Source organism: Microdochium trichocladiopsis (assembly GCF_020744255.1).
Source record: "Microdochium trichocladiopsis strain MPI-CAGE-CH-0230 chromosome Unknown B0I36scaffold_8, whole genome shotgun sequence".
Lineage (NCBI taxonomy): Eukaryota > Fungi > Ascomycota > Sordariomycetes > Xylariales > Microdochiaceae > Microdochium > Microdochium trichocladiopsis.
In genome coordinates, this window is record NW_025763551.1 from 1,379,978 (window position 1) to 1,393,322 (window position 13,345).

Genomic DNA, 13,345 nt, shown 5'->3' on the forward strand with positions numbered 1-13,345 from the left:
GCCTTGCAGGAGGCGAGGCGTGTTGCGTCAGTGACATGGTTCCACTGTGTTTTCGGGACAGGTCAGTCATCAAGACGAATCGAATCGATACCTCCTGGATCACAAATGATGCCCGAGTGGGTCTATAGCGAATGCCTCTCCAGACAGAAAAGTTGTGCTTGATGGGATTACAACACGACTATACCAATCACTTTCGATTAGCGACGGGCAAGCTTGATAACTGGCACAAGTTTCCTATTTGGACAAGCCTGGAGATTGTATCCGGAATGTCTTCTCCTTCTTTTTCTTCGGTCTGAAATCTGCAAGTCTAAGCTCTCCCTATCTTGAAGCACAGAATCTAAGAAGTGAGATATTATGTTAGCAATGCTTCTTGGCTGAAATTGGCCGTGCCAGTCACTTACATCATGCTTGCCCACGCCCACAATATCATCTTCTGACACCCGCACACCGCCAACACCTTCCACGTAGGCGATCGGCGCATCACCCATCACTTTTCGTCCTACTTCTCCGACTGTCGTATTCCGTTTCACAAGCACGCAGTCTCTGAATGCGTGCTTGGCATCCGATCCGGAACTAAAGTTGGAGATATTCCGCACGGGGAAGACAGGCACAAGACCCAGGAGCTCTGCCGCTTTCGCCAGGACTTGGACAACGCCGGTTGACTGGAACCGGAACAATACCATGTCCCGCAGGTTCTCGATGCGATTCCTGTTCTTCTCGTCGAGCTCCTTCAGACCGCCGCCAGTGGGGTCGCCGTCCGCGATCAAGTCCTCCCTTGTGTCGACAAACTCGCTTCCCTCGACATATCTGATATATCCCTGCTTGGCCATCTTGCGCAGGAAGATTTCCGATATCGCCGAGCAGAGAACAATCTTGTTGGGATCCTGCATCTTGGCAATCTTGGCGATATTCCTGTCCGCGTCTGCATGGTCCGTCTTGTTGAGCGCAAGGACGGTAGGGAACTTGACGTCAATGAACATGTTGACCACAAGCTCCACAGTCGCCTCTGACCACTCCTCCAACGGTTCCTTGAGCGCGAGGCGGTCGAGCGTGCGCGCGACCACAGGCGCTGTACTTCCGTAGCCCGAGAACTGATTTTGCAACGTCTCGACAGCAGTAGACTTTGTGGCCACGTGCCTCCTCTTGATCGAGCCCCACCGCTCCCAGATGTTGCCCTTGATCCAAGCCACGATCTCGCTGCGCAGCCAGGCAATGTCCACAGATGGATCATAGCCTCGCGTCTCTTTGCCTTCCGCATCCGTGGTGCCGCTGACATCGACTACATGTATAAGGGCGTCGGCGTGTCTCAGGTCGTCGAGGAACTTGTTGCCGAGGCCCTTGCCCTGGTGTGCGCCGGGCACGAGGCCGGCAACGTCGAGAAGCTCAATCGGGACGGAGCGGCGGCCCCCAACGCAGGAACCGTAGTTCGGTTTGCACTTCGACTGGAGATCATATCTTGAGCAGGCGCAGTCGATCTGGAGATATCCGATCGCTCTCTGGGGGTCTATGGTTGTGAATCTGCAGGATGCCATGTCGTGGTCAGCGAAGGACGTTCGGTTTGCCACACGGAATGCCACGAAGTCGAGGCAGGTAGCTCATACGGGAAGTTGCCTGGATATCCTTGCTGTCAGCGAATATTCACCTTGCAAGTCCATACTGGTCCTCGCAGACGAGCTACGCACCGACTTTTGAAGAGGCATCCGTCAGACTGTTCATCGTCGAGCTCTTGCCGGCACTCGGCTTGCCGACAAGGCCGATGAGAGGATCGCGCGGCATGTTCGTGGGGTCCACGAAAGCGTGGTAATATCTGGCAATCGGAAGGAAAAAAAAAAACAGAAGAGCAGACGCCAAAAAACTTCTGGAATTCCACAAATTTGCGCGCGCGCGCGTAGGCTACTTCCGATCCTGATATGATGCTCACAGTCTAGTTGTCGCAAACTGGACCTCCGATTTCGTTGGTGGGGTTCCCCACCAGGCAGGAACATTTCATGGCTCAGTCTTTGTCGATAAGCATGTGCTCTAGTGGGGGGCCATGCGCTTGCATCAACGCGTGTCGTCTCATATGCAATTCTCCTTTGCTACACTACATCATTGTCTTGTCTTTGGTCAAAAGATTGAGCGTCTGCCTGGATATCAAGAGGACAGAATCTGAACGACCGATGCAATCATGCATAGGCAACGCCTGTCCCTCGATGCACTGCCGGCATGGAGCACGCTCAATGGCGTCATCTTTGGCAGGATCGCCGCAGCAGACATTGAGGGTCGTGGCAAGGGCCTGGTTGCAACCAGAGATATGCCGGGGAAAGATGACACGGCAGAGATACCGGCGCTCTTGACAATACCCAAAGACCTTGTCTTATGCGCCGAAGGGGTCGAGGAGTTTGCAAAAGAGAACAAGGCATTTAGACACCTCCTCGATGCGGCGGGTCATCAGGTCAGCTGAACGAGCCAACGTTTCCAGGGAATGCAAGTCTGACAGCCTCTCAGACTGGCCGGGGAGATATCCTCCTCTATCTTCTGGTGCAATTTGTACTCTCATCGGCCAGCAGTGGCGTCCATGAGTTGGGAGCACATACCGCCTGGACTCAGTATTTCAAAATGCTCCCAGAGAGTGTCCCTCTGCCCACGACATGGTCCGAGTCGGAGCTGTTCCTACTTAGAGGCACTTCGCTAGAGTCATCCGTGGAGGCGAAGCTTTCCGCATTGACGAAGGAATTCGATACGCTGAAGGCAAAAATCGTCGATATTCCATTCTGGCATGAATTGCTCTGCATTGACGAGACTGTCACTGTGCACGACTGGGTCGTGCTCGATGCTCTTTATCGTTCACGATCACTGGAGCTTCCGAGGAGCGGAGAGTCGATGGTCCCGTATCTCGACTTAGCCAACCATTCGGACGCATATACCGCACGATTTGACGAGAACATCAATGACGAGGTGGTGCTCGTGTTACGAAGTGGTGCGCGGGTTTCGTCTGGCGACGAGATCACCATCAGCTACGGCAACCAGAAATCCGCAGCAGAGATGCTGTTCAGCTATGGCTTCGTAGAAGACGAGGCGCCTGCAAGGAGCCTTGTTCTTCCTCTCGAGCTTATGGATGACGACCCTCTACTCCAGGCTAAGTTGCACATCTTCAAAGCAGGTCCCACTCTGACTCTGGAGGACAGTGATGGAGACAAGCCAAATTGGCGCGCCCCTTTTGCTCACCTCATGTGTGTGAATGAGGAGGATGGCCTCGATTTCAAGATCTTGCAAGAAACGGACGGCACGCGACACATGCGAATGTTCTGGCAAGACGAGGACATCACTGACAGAAAAGAGTCCTTTGCGGAGATTGTCAAGGGTCATAGGATGGCCAAGATCTTCGAGCTTCGAGTTGTGACTATCGTTCTCGAGAGGGTTCAAGGACAGCTTGAGAGACTGAAAGCCTACGAGAGTCTGGAGAGCGAAGAGGCCCAGGCGGCGATCCGGCCAGAGGTATTTCATCCGGCAGTCAGGCTCCGTAAGGCGGAGAGAGACCTGATGACCAGAGCGCTGCCTAGTCTCGAGGAGCAGAGAGATGCTCTGTTTGAGGATGAAAGTGTTCAGGCGTACTTGAAAACCGCGTCCGGTGATCAAGATGGCGACGAGGATGCGATTGACGAGGAGGACTTCAGTTGAATCACCCACACCAGTGGCTCTCCAAGTCCTCGTGGACCATCATTGCTGCTCAAAATTTGGTATAATGGTGATCTGCGAGGCTGGTATCTGCACAGGGCTCCACACTCTGAAGTTTGCAGCTTGATCTTCCCTAGTGTAAGCATCCTGCAGGTTAATGGGAAGTGAATTAGCGATGGAGCATGACGCGTTGAGATCTGGGGAGAGCACCAATCGGCTATTCCCGTTGTCGTCTCTAGTGAGGTTTGGTTAGTAGCTCTTTGCAAGCCCCGGCCAACAGCTTACCTTTGAAAGGCAGCTGGGCGGCTAGGATCTTGCAGCGTGTGACTGCGTGCCCCTCTTTTCGTCCAGAGAGCTGGACACAGCTGATGCAGCCCAAGCACAGGGTGTATGGCCAGATGCGTCTTGAAATCGAACGATGCGCTCAATCCGCGCTGCCGGTCGCAGGCCTGTGGCAGCTGCGGACAAACTCACCTGGGCCAGGCATGCTCAAGCCTACCTGAGGTACTTAGTAGCGTAGGTAGGCTTGAGCATGCGAGTCCTTCCTTCCTTGCCTGTCGCGCCGGGGCCGGGGAGCGACCCTGATGCACGCGCCTTGTTCGCTGTGCTATAGTCTGCTGTGAGCGGACGGGAGCAGTACAATCAATGGCCCCTCGTCGTAGCAGAGCGCAACATGTGCAGTCGGAGCTAGCGCCGGGAGCAGAGTACTCGTTGTTGCCGTCACTTCAGCAACATGAATGGCAGGTTTCCCTCCGCGAGAGCGGTCAGCATTTGCTGGAAAGGTCAGCAGGATTGGACTTCTGTCCGCGGCTTCTTTCGGGCAAACCCGTGCCGGGAAGCCATGATTAGAGTCTCGGGGAAAAGGGTGAGGGACTGCAGTGTCTGGAGCTGTGCATGACCGGACCTCGCTAATGGATTGCTTGGTGAGGATAGGGAAGCAGGAGGGCGCAGCTGGTAGGGCCGCGCCCCCGGATTTCTCCTCACTTGGCACATTCCAGGGCTGCCGTGACATGTGCAGCCCCACCTGGGCGCAATGACGGCCGACCCCCGCATCCACGTCCTCTCGATCTATCCGGCTGTGTGGGTGTACGGATTACGTCTCGGTGTCCTGGAACATGACATGGCTTGGCTGCTGGTGGGCGGCGCGGGGCACTACCCCAGACTGTGTGTTGAGCGTCTTGTCAAGACAGGTGTGGCCTTGCGACAAAGGACGTCAAGGGTCCTCGGGAACTTTAGTGGCGCAGGATAGCACGCTCGCCCAGCAGAACAGCGCCCCCTCAACAGGCTTAGGCAAGAGCCTAGGACAAGTCACGGTGCGGTGGGGTGCGGAGCGGTGCGGGACGGTGCTGCAGCGCAGTGCAGTGCAGTGCAGTGCTCTGCGCTGCGCTGCGCGTGTGGTGAGGCGGCCGGGTGCCGAGAGGGCGATCCCCAAGCGAAGAGCGGCCCTCGCTGCGGGTTCGCGACCCCACATGGCTCAACCCCAAAACCTCATCTCATCTCCATCCATCCTCTCGACACTTGCGCCCACAAGGGCTCTCCGCCTTGAAAAACCCCCCTGAGCTTCAGCTTCCCAGGACCGCCTTTCAGCATCACGGACAGCGCATCCCGTGGCAGAACAGATTCCCAGACGTCGTGTTCTTCCTTTGCACCTAGGTCATCGTCAGCCGCAGGGGCTCAGGCGCAGAACACGACCACGCCCAACTGTGGAGCGTGACCAGGGGACGGCCTTTCCACTTGATCCGCTCTCAACCGCACAGTCCGCCTTCACTGAACACTCCACGGGACATCTCTCACGCAAGCTTCTGACACCGCGCCGGCCGCAAGGCCCCTTGTTGCGAGCACGTCTTCATTTTCTAGCTGCCCAGAGACGTCTACTGGCTTTGGCCCAGCTCCGCATCACTCCTGGCGCCATCTTCCTTGCCCGCGTGAGGCCCCCGCGCAGCCGGCGTCGGCGGCGCTCACCTCATCGACGCCATGTCGGAGTCCGAGACTGTTCCCATGAAGGTCATCAAGGTGGCCTCGGGCGCGCAGAGCCGCATTGCGCAGGCCTGCGACCGGTGCCGCTCCAAAAAGATTCGCTGTGACGGCATCCGGCCTTGCTGCACACAATGTGCCAATGTCGGCTTCGAGTGCCGCACCAGCGACAAGCTCAGCCGCCGAGCCTTCCCCAGAGGATACACCGAATCACTCGAGGAACGCGTGCGCCAGCTCGAATCCGAGGTCAAGGAACTCAAGGATCTCGTGGATGAGAAGGAGGAGAAGATCGACATGCTCTCCCGGATGCACAGCCAACGGAAGGCCTCCATTGCGTCCACCACCTACAGTCCCCAGGTTTCCACAGACTCGCCCTCAGACCAGATGCAAGTCAGCAAAGATGACACGTTCCGTGTCAAGAACTCGCCAATCCTGCTCGAACTAGACAACGCCGAGTGCCGCTTTGTCGGGCCGTCCAGCGGCTATTTCCTCATGGGTAATTCACATCGAGTACGACCCAGCTTACGTACATACTGACCACGTTCAACGTAGAAATGCTCAAGTCTCGACTTCGGGATAGTGGGCGCCAAGTGCCAGAGTTTGAACCACAAGCCTATTTGCACGTCAAGGATCACGGAGGCTTGTCTGACGAACTTGATGAGGACAAGCCCCTACCACCGATACCACGCTTATTCTCAGACAAGTGTGTCAACATTTACTTCCAAGAATGGGCGCCGTTGTTCCCCGTACTGCACAAGTCGACATTCCTTCGCACATATGAAGAATTCATCGTCGACGGGGAGTCAATCAAGGACAACCACAAACTCGCACAACTCTATCTTGTCTTCAGCATAGCAGCTTTGTCCGCCGGCACCACCGAGCTCGAGCTCGTTGCGTCGTGTGAGCGAAAGTGGCAGCTTGCCATCGACGGCATCATCATGGACAACAGCATGGCTACCTTACAGTGCCTCGTACTTGCCCTGATGAACTGTCAGCTCCAGGCGAACCACAAGCGCATGCAGTACTACAAGGGAATCGCCGTCGGCATGTCGCACCGCTTGGGTTTGCACCAGGGTCAAAAGGCCTCCTCGTTCGGATCATTGTCAGTAGAGACACGGAAAAAGGTCTTCTGGACACTATACACTCTGGATTGGTGCGTCCCCCCTTCTGCAACCTCTTTCCTCACTCAAGCGCACTATTAACAATTCGTTTTGTAGCTTTTCTGCCGCGAGAAGTGGGCTGCCAAAACTGTTGAACGACGACGACGTACATGTTGACTACCCCTTTGACACTGATGATGAATACATAACAGAGAGTGGATTCCAACCAACACTCCCAGGGGAGATCACAAAATTGTCAAGCGCTCTGGCGCTCTTCAAGGCATCGCGAGTCTTATCCAAGGTTTTGGTGGAGCTCTACCCGTCGTCTGCGTCACACGAGATATCTTTCCAGCAGATCTCGGCATTGGACGCGGAGCTGCTTGAGTGGAAGAACAATCTACCGCCACATCTGCGGCTCAACATGACTGATGACAAGTCTCCGACCGATGCCACAAGCAGCCGTTCCCCAATCTTGGTATGTTGACACTGATGCCGGAATCCGTATGTGTGCGCGCATACTAAACTCCCCATATAGGCTCTGGCTTATTACAGCATACGCACTTTGATTCATCGCCAGGGCTTCGCCTCAAACATGGCTCCTAAAGCTGCGTCTTCCGGCATTGCTGTCAGTGAATGCGTCAAGCACACCGTGCAAACCATCAAATTGCTGGACGAGCGGGGCCTGTCGTTTTCTTTCTGCTTCAACAAGACGGACACCATGGTCATCGCATTCTTTACGCTTTTATACCTAAGCTTGGACGTTCACCCGGACAGCAAGATGATGAAGGCGTTGGGACGTGTGACTAGCGTGGTCCTCGAAATGCTCATCAGGCACAACATCACAGGCATCCTGCCGTTACAACAAGCAGCCTCCCAGCTGGTGCCTCTCCGCAGCACAACAACTCGTATCAGTTCACAGCCTCCAAGTCCGGCTACAATTACGAAAGCCACTCAACCACGTGGTTCTGTGTCACAGCTGTCACCCAAGAGCACAAAGCAGCGAGGAGCGGGTAATGGCACTGACACAAAGTCGTCCACACAACAGAGCCGGCCTCGGCGCGTGACCATGTCGAACGATAATGGTACGCTGCCCAGGGTTGAGCCAGCCACACGAGGGTCCCTGGATCTTGGCATTTTCGAGAACCCAGTCGTTGAAAGTCCGGAAAATTCGTCGGGATCCATCGTCCCAAAGACCATCCGCTCTGCATCGGCACGGACTGCCAGACCAGGCCTTGACTATTTGTCCTTTGACCAAAACCCGACCAATGCCCCAACAGGTGTATCGCCTTCCGTAGCATCTTCTACATTGCAGCCGCAAGATCTTACAGCATCGCATCAGATGTTCATGGGCAACGACATGCCGACAAAGCCCAGACAGAGGGCAGACGTCTCGGTGTCTGAGTGGGAGGCCATCCTTGGGGCCATGGACGGCGGGCAAATCTATCACGCCATCTATGGCGGCGGCCCGTCCGTCTCCCCAGGCGATGTGCCTTCTTCGGCATCGAACACGGCGCCTTCCTGGTCGCCTGACGGGTGGGATCTGTCAGGTTTCCAGATCAATGGTGACATGGCTGCTGGGCCTCAGTCCGCAGATGATTTTGCAAACACCGATATGTTCGCGGGCATCACCACTGACGACTTTCACATGCATGCCCACAGCCACGGCCTTGAGGGCGGCGCTGTAGGCACGAGTATGGATACAGAGACCAATGTGTCATGGTCATATACCGACCCGTGGGATGCGCAGGCAACTGCCAGTGGGCACTAGCCTGGGCCAGTAAATGAGATCTTGCTAAGACGCAATGTCTGTTGCTACGAAGGACATGAGTGTGGCGGGATACTCTGTGTCACTGGCCGGAACTGAGAAATGATTTTGGCGTTGGCGGGCATGGAGGCGGTGTTTGCCTCTGTATATACATTGTTTCGAGGCGCAGTGTCAGTTTTGAGGTTATCATCATGACTTGGGAAGCTGGTGATGGGCGACGGGGCCAGGAGTTTTGGGTTAGCATAAACAGGACGGCGCTGGCATTGTCTGGGTTTGGGGAGGGGATGGGTGTGTGCTTTGAGGCCTTCCGCCGTCAGGCTTCAGCCTTGCCGCCTGACGCAAAAGGCGGGACAATTGAAATCTGTATTCTGGTTTCACGCTGGAAGGGGCATTTGTCGAGGAATGATGCAATTGTGCGCCAATATTGAGCGACCGGCGTGCGAGCTGAGGACTGGCGCAGTCACGTTGCAGGCGTCTCAGTCACCGGACCAGCCACGACATGTGGGCACGGGGTCAGGAGCGCGGGCATAACGTGGACGGCCAGCGTGTAAGCCCGGCATGACCAGGAAGACTCTTGAGCTTTTGGTCAAGGGTCATGAACTGTCCCTGGCGGTGTGTACAGGCTCCATGGATGCTTGTCTCAGGCCTGGAGGGCGCTTCTTGCAGCAGCGGCGGCAGGTGGGGCGCCCCGCATCGCCAAGGTGCCTGGAGTGAGTGACCTCCGCAACGGACTTGCCGCCTTGCAAGGTTCCAAGGTTGCCCTGGTGCTCGCCGCTAGCTCCGGTCAAGCATCGCCCGCGCCACCGCTAACACCCATAACGCCGGGTTCGGGGTCTTCCTGTGTCCCAAAACGCGTACGCATCGTCAATGTCCTCGCGGCGATTGCAGCTGCGCTTCTCCTCTTTCCTCCTATCCCCATGGCCTGAGACTGCACCCTTAGCCCGCTCGGTCTTTTTTTCCGACCTCCTCGCGCCATTCTGCATCTGTTTATTGACCCCTTTTGGCCCTTCAAACTTGCTTGGGGCAACTCGCCATGGAGCCCAGTTCCTTGTAGCCCTTCCCCGTATGAGCTCTTTTCTAAGCCGTCCCTTGTACCTAGAAGAAATCGTCACCCGTCACCTAGAGACGATCTCGCCATGACCATATCCGCATCCTCCACCCGCGGCGAGTCGACGCCGTTGCTTCAGCCAAACTACAACACCACCACCAAATCCTCGTGTGAGTCTGCCTGCCCTGGAGGGCCCCGGCCGAGGCTAGTGCCTTTCTCTAAACTCGGCGTCCACAGCAGCTTTTGGGGGTGGCGACAGGAACCTCATCCCCCTAAAATCGAGCGATGATGGTTCTCTGCCGCTTGCGATCGCGCACCGGGGCTACTGTGCTGTAGCCCCAGAGAACTCACTGCTGGCGTTCCGCAAGGCCGTGGAGGTCGGTGCCCATGCGATCGAGACCGACCTGCACCTGTCAAAGGACGGCGTCGTAGTTCTCACCCACGACGCCTCTTTGAAGCGGACCTTTGGGCTCGACTCCAACGTGGCGGACCATGACTGGAGCGTCCTGAGCACCCTGCGGTCTATCAAGGAGCCGCACGAGCCCATGATCCGGCTGGTCGACCTGCTAGAGTACCTCACCACGCCCGGTCTGGAGCACATCTGGATCATGCTCGACATCAAGCGCGATGATGACGCGGAGGACCTTATGCGCAGGACGGCCGCTGCGATCGCCTCGGTCCCGTCCAAGCATGGGTGGAGCGACCGCATCCTGCTCTGCTGCTGGACAGCAGTCTACATCCGACTGTCCCGCAAGTACTTGCCGGCCTTCCCGCTGGCAAACGTCACGTGGTCGCCCTTTTATGCCGGGGCCGTCGCGGAGGCCGTGCCGGACGCGGCGCTGAGCGTCCACCGCCTGGCCCTCTACAGCCCCTTTGGCCAGCTGCTCATGCGCCGCGTGCGCCGCTCGGGGAACCACCCGCTGTACAGCTGGACGATCAACGAGGAGAGCTGGATGGAGTGGGCGATCCGCAGGCGGCTCGACGGCATCATCACCGACGATCCGAAGCTCTACCTCGAGGTCTGCAAGCGGTATCGGCGAGAGAGCGGGCTCCAGCGCGCGCGCCGGCGCTGGAGCCTGCACAACACCCGCCAGGCACTGCACGCGTGGTTCGAGGTGCTGTACTTCATCTGGGCGTTCTTCGTGGGCGGGCTCGTCGCCTTCAAGAAGGCTTTCAACCCTCGACTGGTCTCGGGGGAGCTGGGTGGCGACAGCTAGAATTTACAAAATCTCCGGGGAGGGAACCACTGCCATTTGCCATAGACGCCTAGCCGAGGTATATCATTAGACCCACGTGCTTGTCACGCGGCTGAAATTCAAGCTGGGGGTAGTTGGTGTAACCAGGCCTCGTGCTTGGCTCAGGCGTTAGCTTGTGTATCTCGAAATGTGTTGATTGCAGCTGCTGTGTGACGAACTGACTGAATGGGCCTCCGAGTCATCGTGGGGTGCATAGCTCGACTTTTGTCCTTTTGTGGCGGCATGGTTACACAAGACAAGACAGGTGACTTGCACAAAGTACACCTCAGCCACGTGCTCGTTTGCGAACAAAAAAGAAAGGGCACTACCACACCTGTGTCGTGACCAGCCAACCAGAGACATTTGCCAATGTGACTGGGTCATTCTTCCCCGATGGCGGCGGCACTGCGACGCCGTAAGTTTGATCGTATCATTTCATTATCATTAATCGTAAAACTTTTCTTCGTGGCTGATTCATCACACAGGAGTCTGGGATCATCTTCCCTCCCCCCCCCCCCCCCCCCCTAGGGCCAAAATCATGGCCCGACTTGAGCCACCAAGAAGACGGCATCCACGAAGGCGCCGGGGGAATTGCAAAGCCGTACCAAACATGGATCCAACATGACTTATACCAACGCAAACTCGTGCTGTATCGGTCATTTGGGATCGCCACCTGGACATTTCGTGGCAGGAATAGCCTGCCTGAGCAATCCGCAACGAGTCTGTTTTGTGCTCGTTGCTTTGATGCACCAGCCATGACCAGAAAAGCTTTCATGGTTCCCAAATGTCCTCTCCCCAAGCACTGCCGAGCTCTCCCTGGTCCTTTTCAGTGCATCTGGCCGTGCTGCATCAACGCCCACTCCACCGCCGTCTGGACATCCCGCGCGATGTGATCCGGCTCGTGAACGGGCTTGGTACCCGCGACGTAGATGCCTGTCTCGACGAGGATGCTCTTCCAGCTCGCACCGAAGCGCGAGCTGAACGAGTTGGCACCGATGATGTCGCTTTCCGGATTGTCGCCGATCATGTAGACGTGGGAGATGTCGCGGCGACGGCGGGAAGGGGCAGTGGTGGGAGCTGCTGCTGCCGGCTCTGCAGAGGTGGTGGTGTCACCGGCTTGTGTCTCGTCGGCAGCAACAGCAGACTGAGTGATATGCTTGATCTCTTTGCTGTCGTAGTCATCGTCGTCGTCATCGCCATCCGTCGCTCGCGCAGCCTCCTCAAGCTCGTCCTGGAGCCTTTCGTTGTACGCCTGTAACACCCGCTCGCCATAGACATACGTCCTGTCCGTCGGCTTTCCGTAGATTGTGTACTCGAGCCTGACCCCTTCACCACCACCAGCCGCGGCGTCCCGAGTCGCAAACCTCCAGACCCCCTCGAGCGCCTCGCGGAACGCGCCCTGCGCGAACCGCGGGTGCGGGTGCGAGGTCGCCCACTCAAAGTCCGGGTTGCAGAAGAAGAGCTTCGGCTGGCCGTCCTGCAGGTACCCGCGGTTCGGGAGGGTCTTGTCGCCGTTCTTGGGCGAGCGCCTGCCGCCGACCACGCCGCCCTCGGAGAGCAGCAGGTCCGTGACGATCTGCAGGTCGAGGCACCAGTCGCGGGGCGAGCTGAAGACCAGGATGGCCGAGATCCTCGTGGAAGCGGTGGCAGTGGCGGCAGCAGCAGCAGCTGCTGCTGCTGCTGCTTCTGAGCGGGTAGCCTTGTCGTTCTTGTCGTCCCCGTGGCCTTCCGTGTTTGTGAGCAGCGGCCGGCCGTGCTCCGCGTGGTGCTGCCTCGTCATCTCGGGGAACGGGTGCACGCTGTCCTGCCAGGCCATGATGTCGGACGACGTCACGACGCGGCGGAACCCGTACGCCAGGGCCAAGTTGCGGACGGACTGGCCGCTGCCCCCGAGCGCGAGGATCGTCTGGTCGCGGTACTCGGCCACGAGGTCGCGGAACGGCGTGTGGGACTGGACGAACTGGGCCTCGGTCAGCATGCCGGCTGGCAGCGAGAGGCGGTCGCCGAGCTGCGCGACGTGCGCCGCCTCGGTGTGCCCGCCGCCGTTGGTCAGGAGGATAAACGGGATCTTAAGGGCGTGCAGCTTGAGCAGGGCCTCACGTGCTCCTGGGACGGGCGTCTTGCCGCGCATCAGCACGCCGTCAATGTCGAATGCGAAGGCGACGGTCTTGGCCTCGGCCTTCGTGGTGGCGGCGGTGGTGCTGGTGCTGAATGGTGTGAGCGTCTGCTGGGAGTTGGAAGAGACGCTAGTGACCGAAGAAGACTTGGGCTGGGTCTGGCCCTGATTCTGAAGCTGATCCTCGCACAGCGGGAGGACAGTGACGGCAGTGTCGCTGCCATTGACATGATCATGCTTCTCCAGCCGATTCTCCTCCTCGTGGCCGTGGCCGTGGCCGTCAGCATCATCGTCATCACCATTGATCTCTCGCACAGCAATGCTCGGGAGCACAACATCCTTGAGCTTCTCCGTGACGAGTGTGGCAGAAGCCTCATTGGCTGTGAGCATGGCGACCTTATTCTTCTTCTTGTTGTGGTTGATGGCCATGTCATTATCATCAGACAAGAT

General features: G+C 57.5%; 6 protein-coding genes across 6 annotated transcripts; 4 read left to right on the forward strand and 2 right to left on the reverse strand.

Moving 5' to 3' along the window:
• Positions 1 to 34: 34 nt before the first annotated feature.
• B0I36DRAFT_329881 (P-loop containing nucleoside triphosphate hydrolase protein) lies at positions 35 to 1,921 on the reverse strand. Its single transcript, XM_046154766.1, has 4 exons — positions 1,683 to 1,921; positions 1,602 to 1,611; positions 402 to 1,518; positions 35 to 337 (listed from the first exon to the last, which is right to left on the reverse strand). Exons 1-4 carry the CDS (start codon positions 1,774 to 1,776, stop codon positions 308 to 310), a joined length of 1,251 nt encoding a protein of 416 aa, XP_046009319.1. The 5' UTR covers positions 1,777 to 1,921; the 3' UTR covers positions 35 to 307.
• B0I36DRAFT_329883 (uncharacterized protein) lies at positions 1,917 to 3,979 on the forward strand. The gene is made up of 2 exons (XM_046154767.1): positions 1,917 to 2,434; positions 2,488 to 3,979. The coding sequence occupies exons 1-2, from the start codon at positions 2,168 to 2,170 to the stop codon at positions 3,658 to 3,660; spliced, it is 1,440 nt and encodes a 479-aa protein (XP_046009320.1). The 5' UTR covers positions 1,917 to 2,167; the 3' UTR covers positions 3,661 to 3,979.
• Positions 3,980 to 5,471: 1,492 nt separating this feature from the next.
• Positions 5,472 to 7,442, forward strand: B0I36DRAFT_153844 (fungal-specific transcription factor domain-containing protein). Its single transcript, XM_046148567.1, has 3 exons — positions 5,472 to 6,127; positions 6,184 to 6,784; positions 6,849 to 7,442. The coding sequence occupies exons 1-3, from the start codon at positions 5,632 to 5,634 to the stop codon at positions 7,213 to 7,215; spliced, it is 1,464 nt and encodes a 487-aa protein (XP_046009321.1). The 5' UTR covers positions 5,472 to 5,631; the 3' UTR covers positions 7,216 to 7,442.
• Positions 6,849 to 8,538, forward strand: B0I36DRAFT_153854 (uncharacterized protein). Its single transcript, XM_046148568.1, has one exon. The coding sequence runs from the start codon at positions 7,324 to 7,326 to the stop codon at positions 8,497 to 8,499; it is 1,176 nt and encodes a 391-aa protein (XP_046009322.1). The 5' UTR covers positions 6,849 to 7,323; the 3' UTR covers positions 8,500 to 8,538.
• Positions 8,539 to 9,843: 1,305 nt separating this feature from the next.
• B0I36DRAFT_248571 (PLC-like phosphodiesterase) lies at positions 9,844 to 10,761 on the forward strand (the record flags this gene model as incomplete). The annotated part of the gene is made up of 1 exon (XM_046150399.1): positions 9,844 to 10,761. A coding segment is annotated over one exon (918 nt), but the record flags the coding sequence as incomplete, so codon positions are not given.
• Positions 10,762 to 11,623: 862 nt separating this feature from the next.
• On the reverse strand, positions 11,624 to 12,940 carry B0I36DRAFT_227924 (HAD-like domain-containing protein; the record flags this gene model as incomplete). The annotated part of the gene is made up of 2 exons (XM_046149102.1): positions 11,624 to 11,869; positions 12,041 to 12,940. Coding segments are annotated over 2 exons (1,146 nt in total), but the record flags the coding sequence as incomplete, so codon positions are not given.
• Positions 12,941 to 13,345: the final 405 nt, after the last annotated feature.

Excerpts from the sequence above, each read along its gene's own strand:
- B0I36DRAFT_329881 (XM_046154766.1), bottom strand. The coding sequence starts at position 1,776 with ATGCCGCGCGATCCTCTCATCGGCCTTGTCGGCAAGCCGAGTGCCGGC. Across the intron at positions 338-401 it reads TGGGCGTGGGCAAGCATGAT|ATTCTGTGCTTCAAGATAGG; the intron begins GTAAGTGACTGG and ends CTCACTTCTTAG.
- B0I36DRAFT_329883 (XM_046154767.1), top strand. The coding sequence starts at position 2,168 with ATGCATAGGCAACGCCTGTCCCTCGATGCACTGCCGGCATGGAGCACG. Across the intron at positions 2,435-2,487 it reads TCGATGCGGCGGGTCATCAG|ACTGGCCGGGGAGATATCCT; the intron begins GTCAGCTGAACG and ends ACAGCCTCTCAG.
- B0I36DRAFT_153844 (XM_046148567.1), top strand. The coding sequence starts at position 5,632 with ATGTCGGAGTCCGAGACTGTTCCCATGAAGGTCATCAAGGTGGCCTCG. Across the intron at positions 6,128-6,183 it reads CAGCGGCTATTTCCTCATGG|AAATGCTCAAGTCTCGACTT; the intron begins GTAATTCACATC and ends CGTTCAACGTAG. Across the intron at positions 6,785-6,848 it reads ACACTATACACTCTGGATTG|CTTTTCTGCCGCGAGAAGTG; the intron begins GTGCGTCCCCCC and ends TTCGTTTTGTAG.
- B0I36DRAFT_153854 (XM_046148568.1), top strand. The coding sequence starts at position 7,324 with ATGGCTCCTAAAGCTGCGTCTTCCGGCATTGCTGTCAGTGAATGCGTC.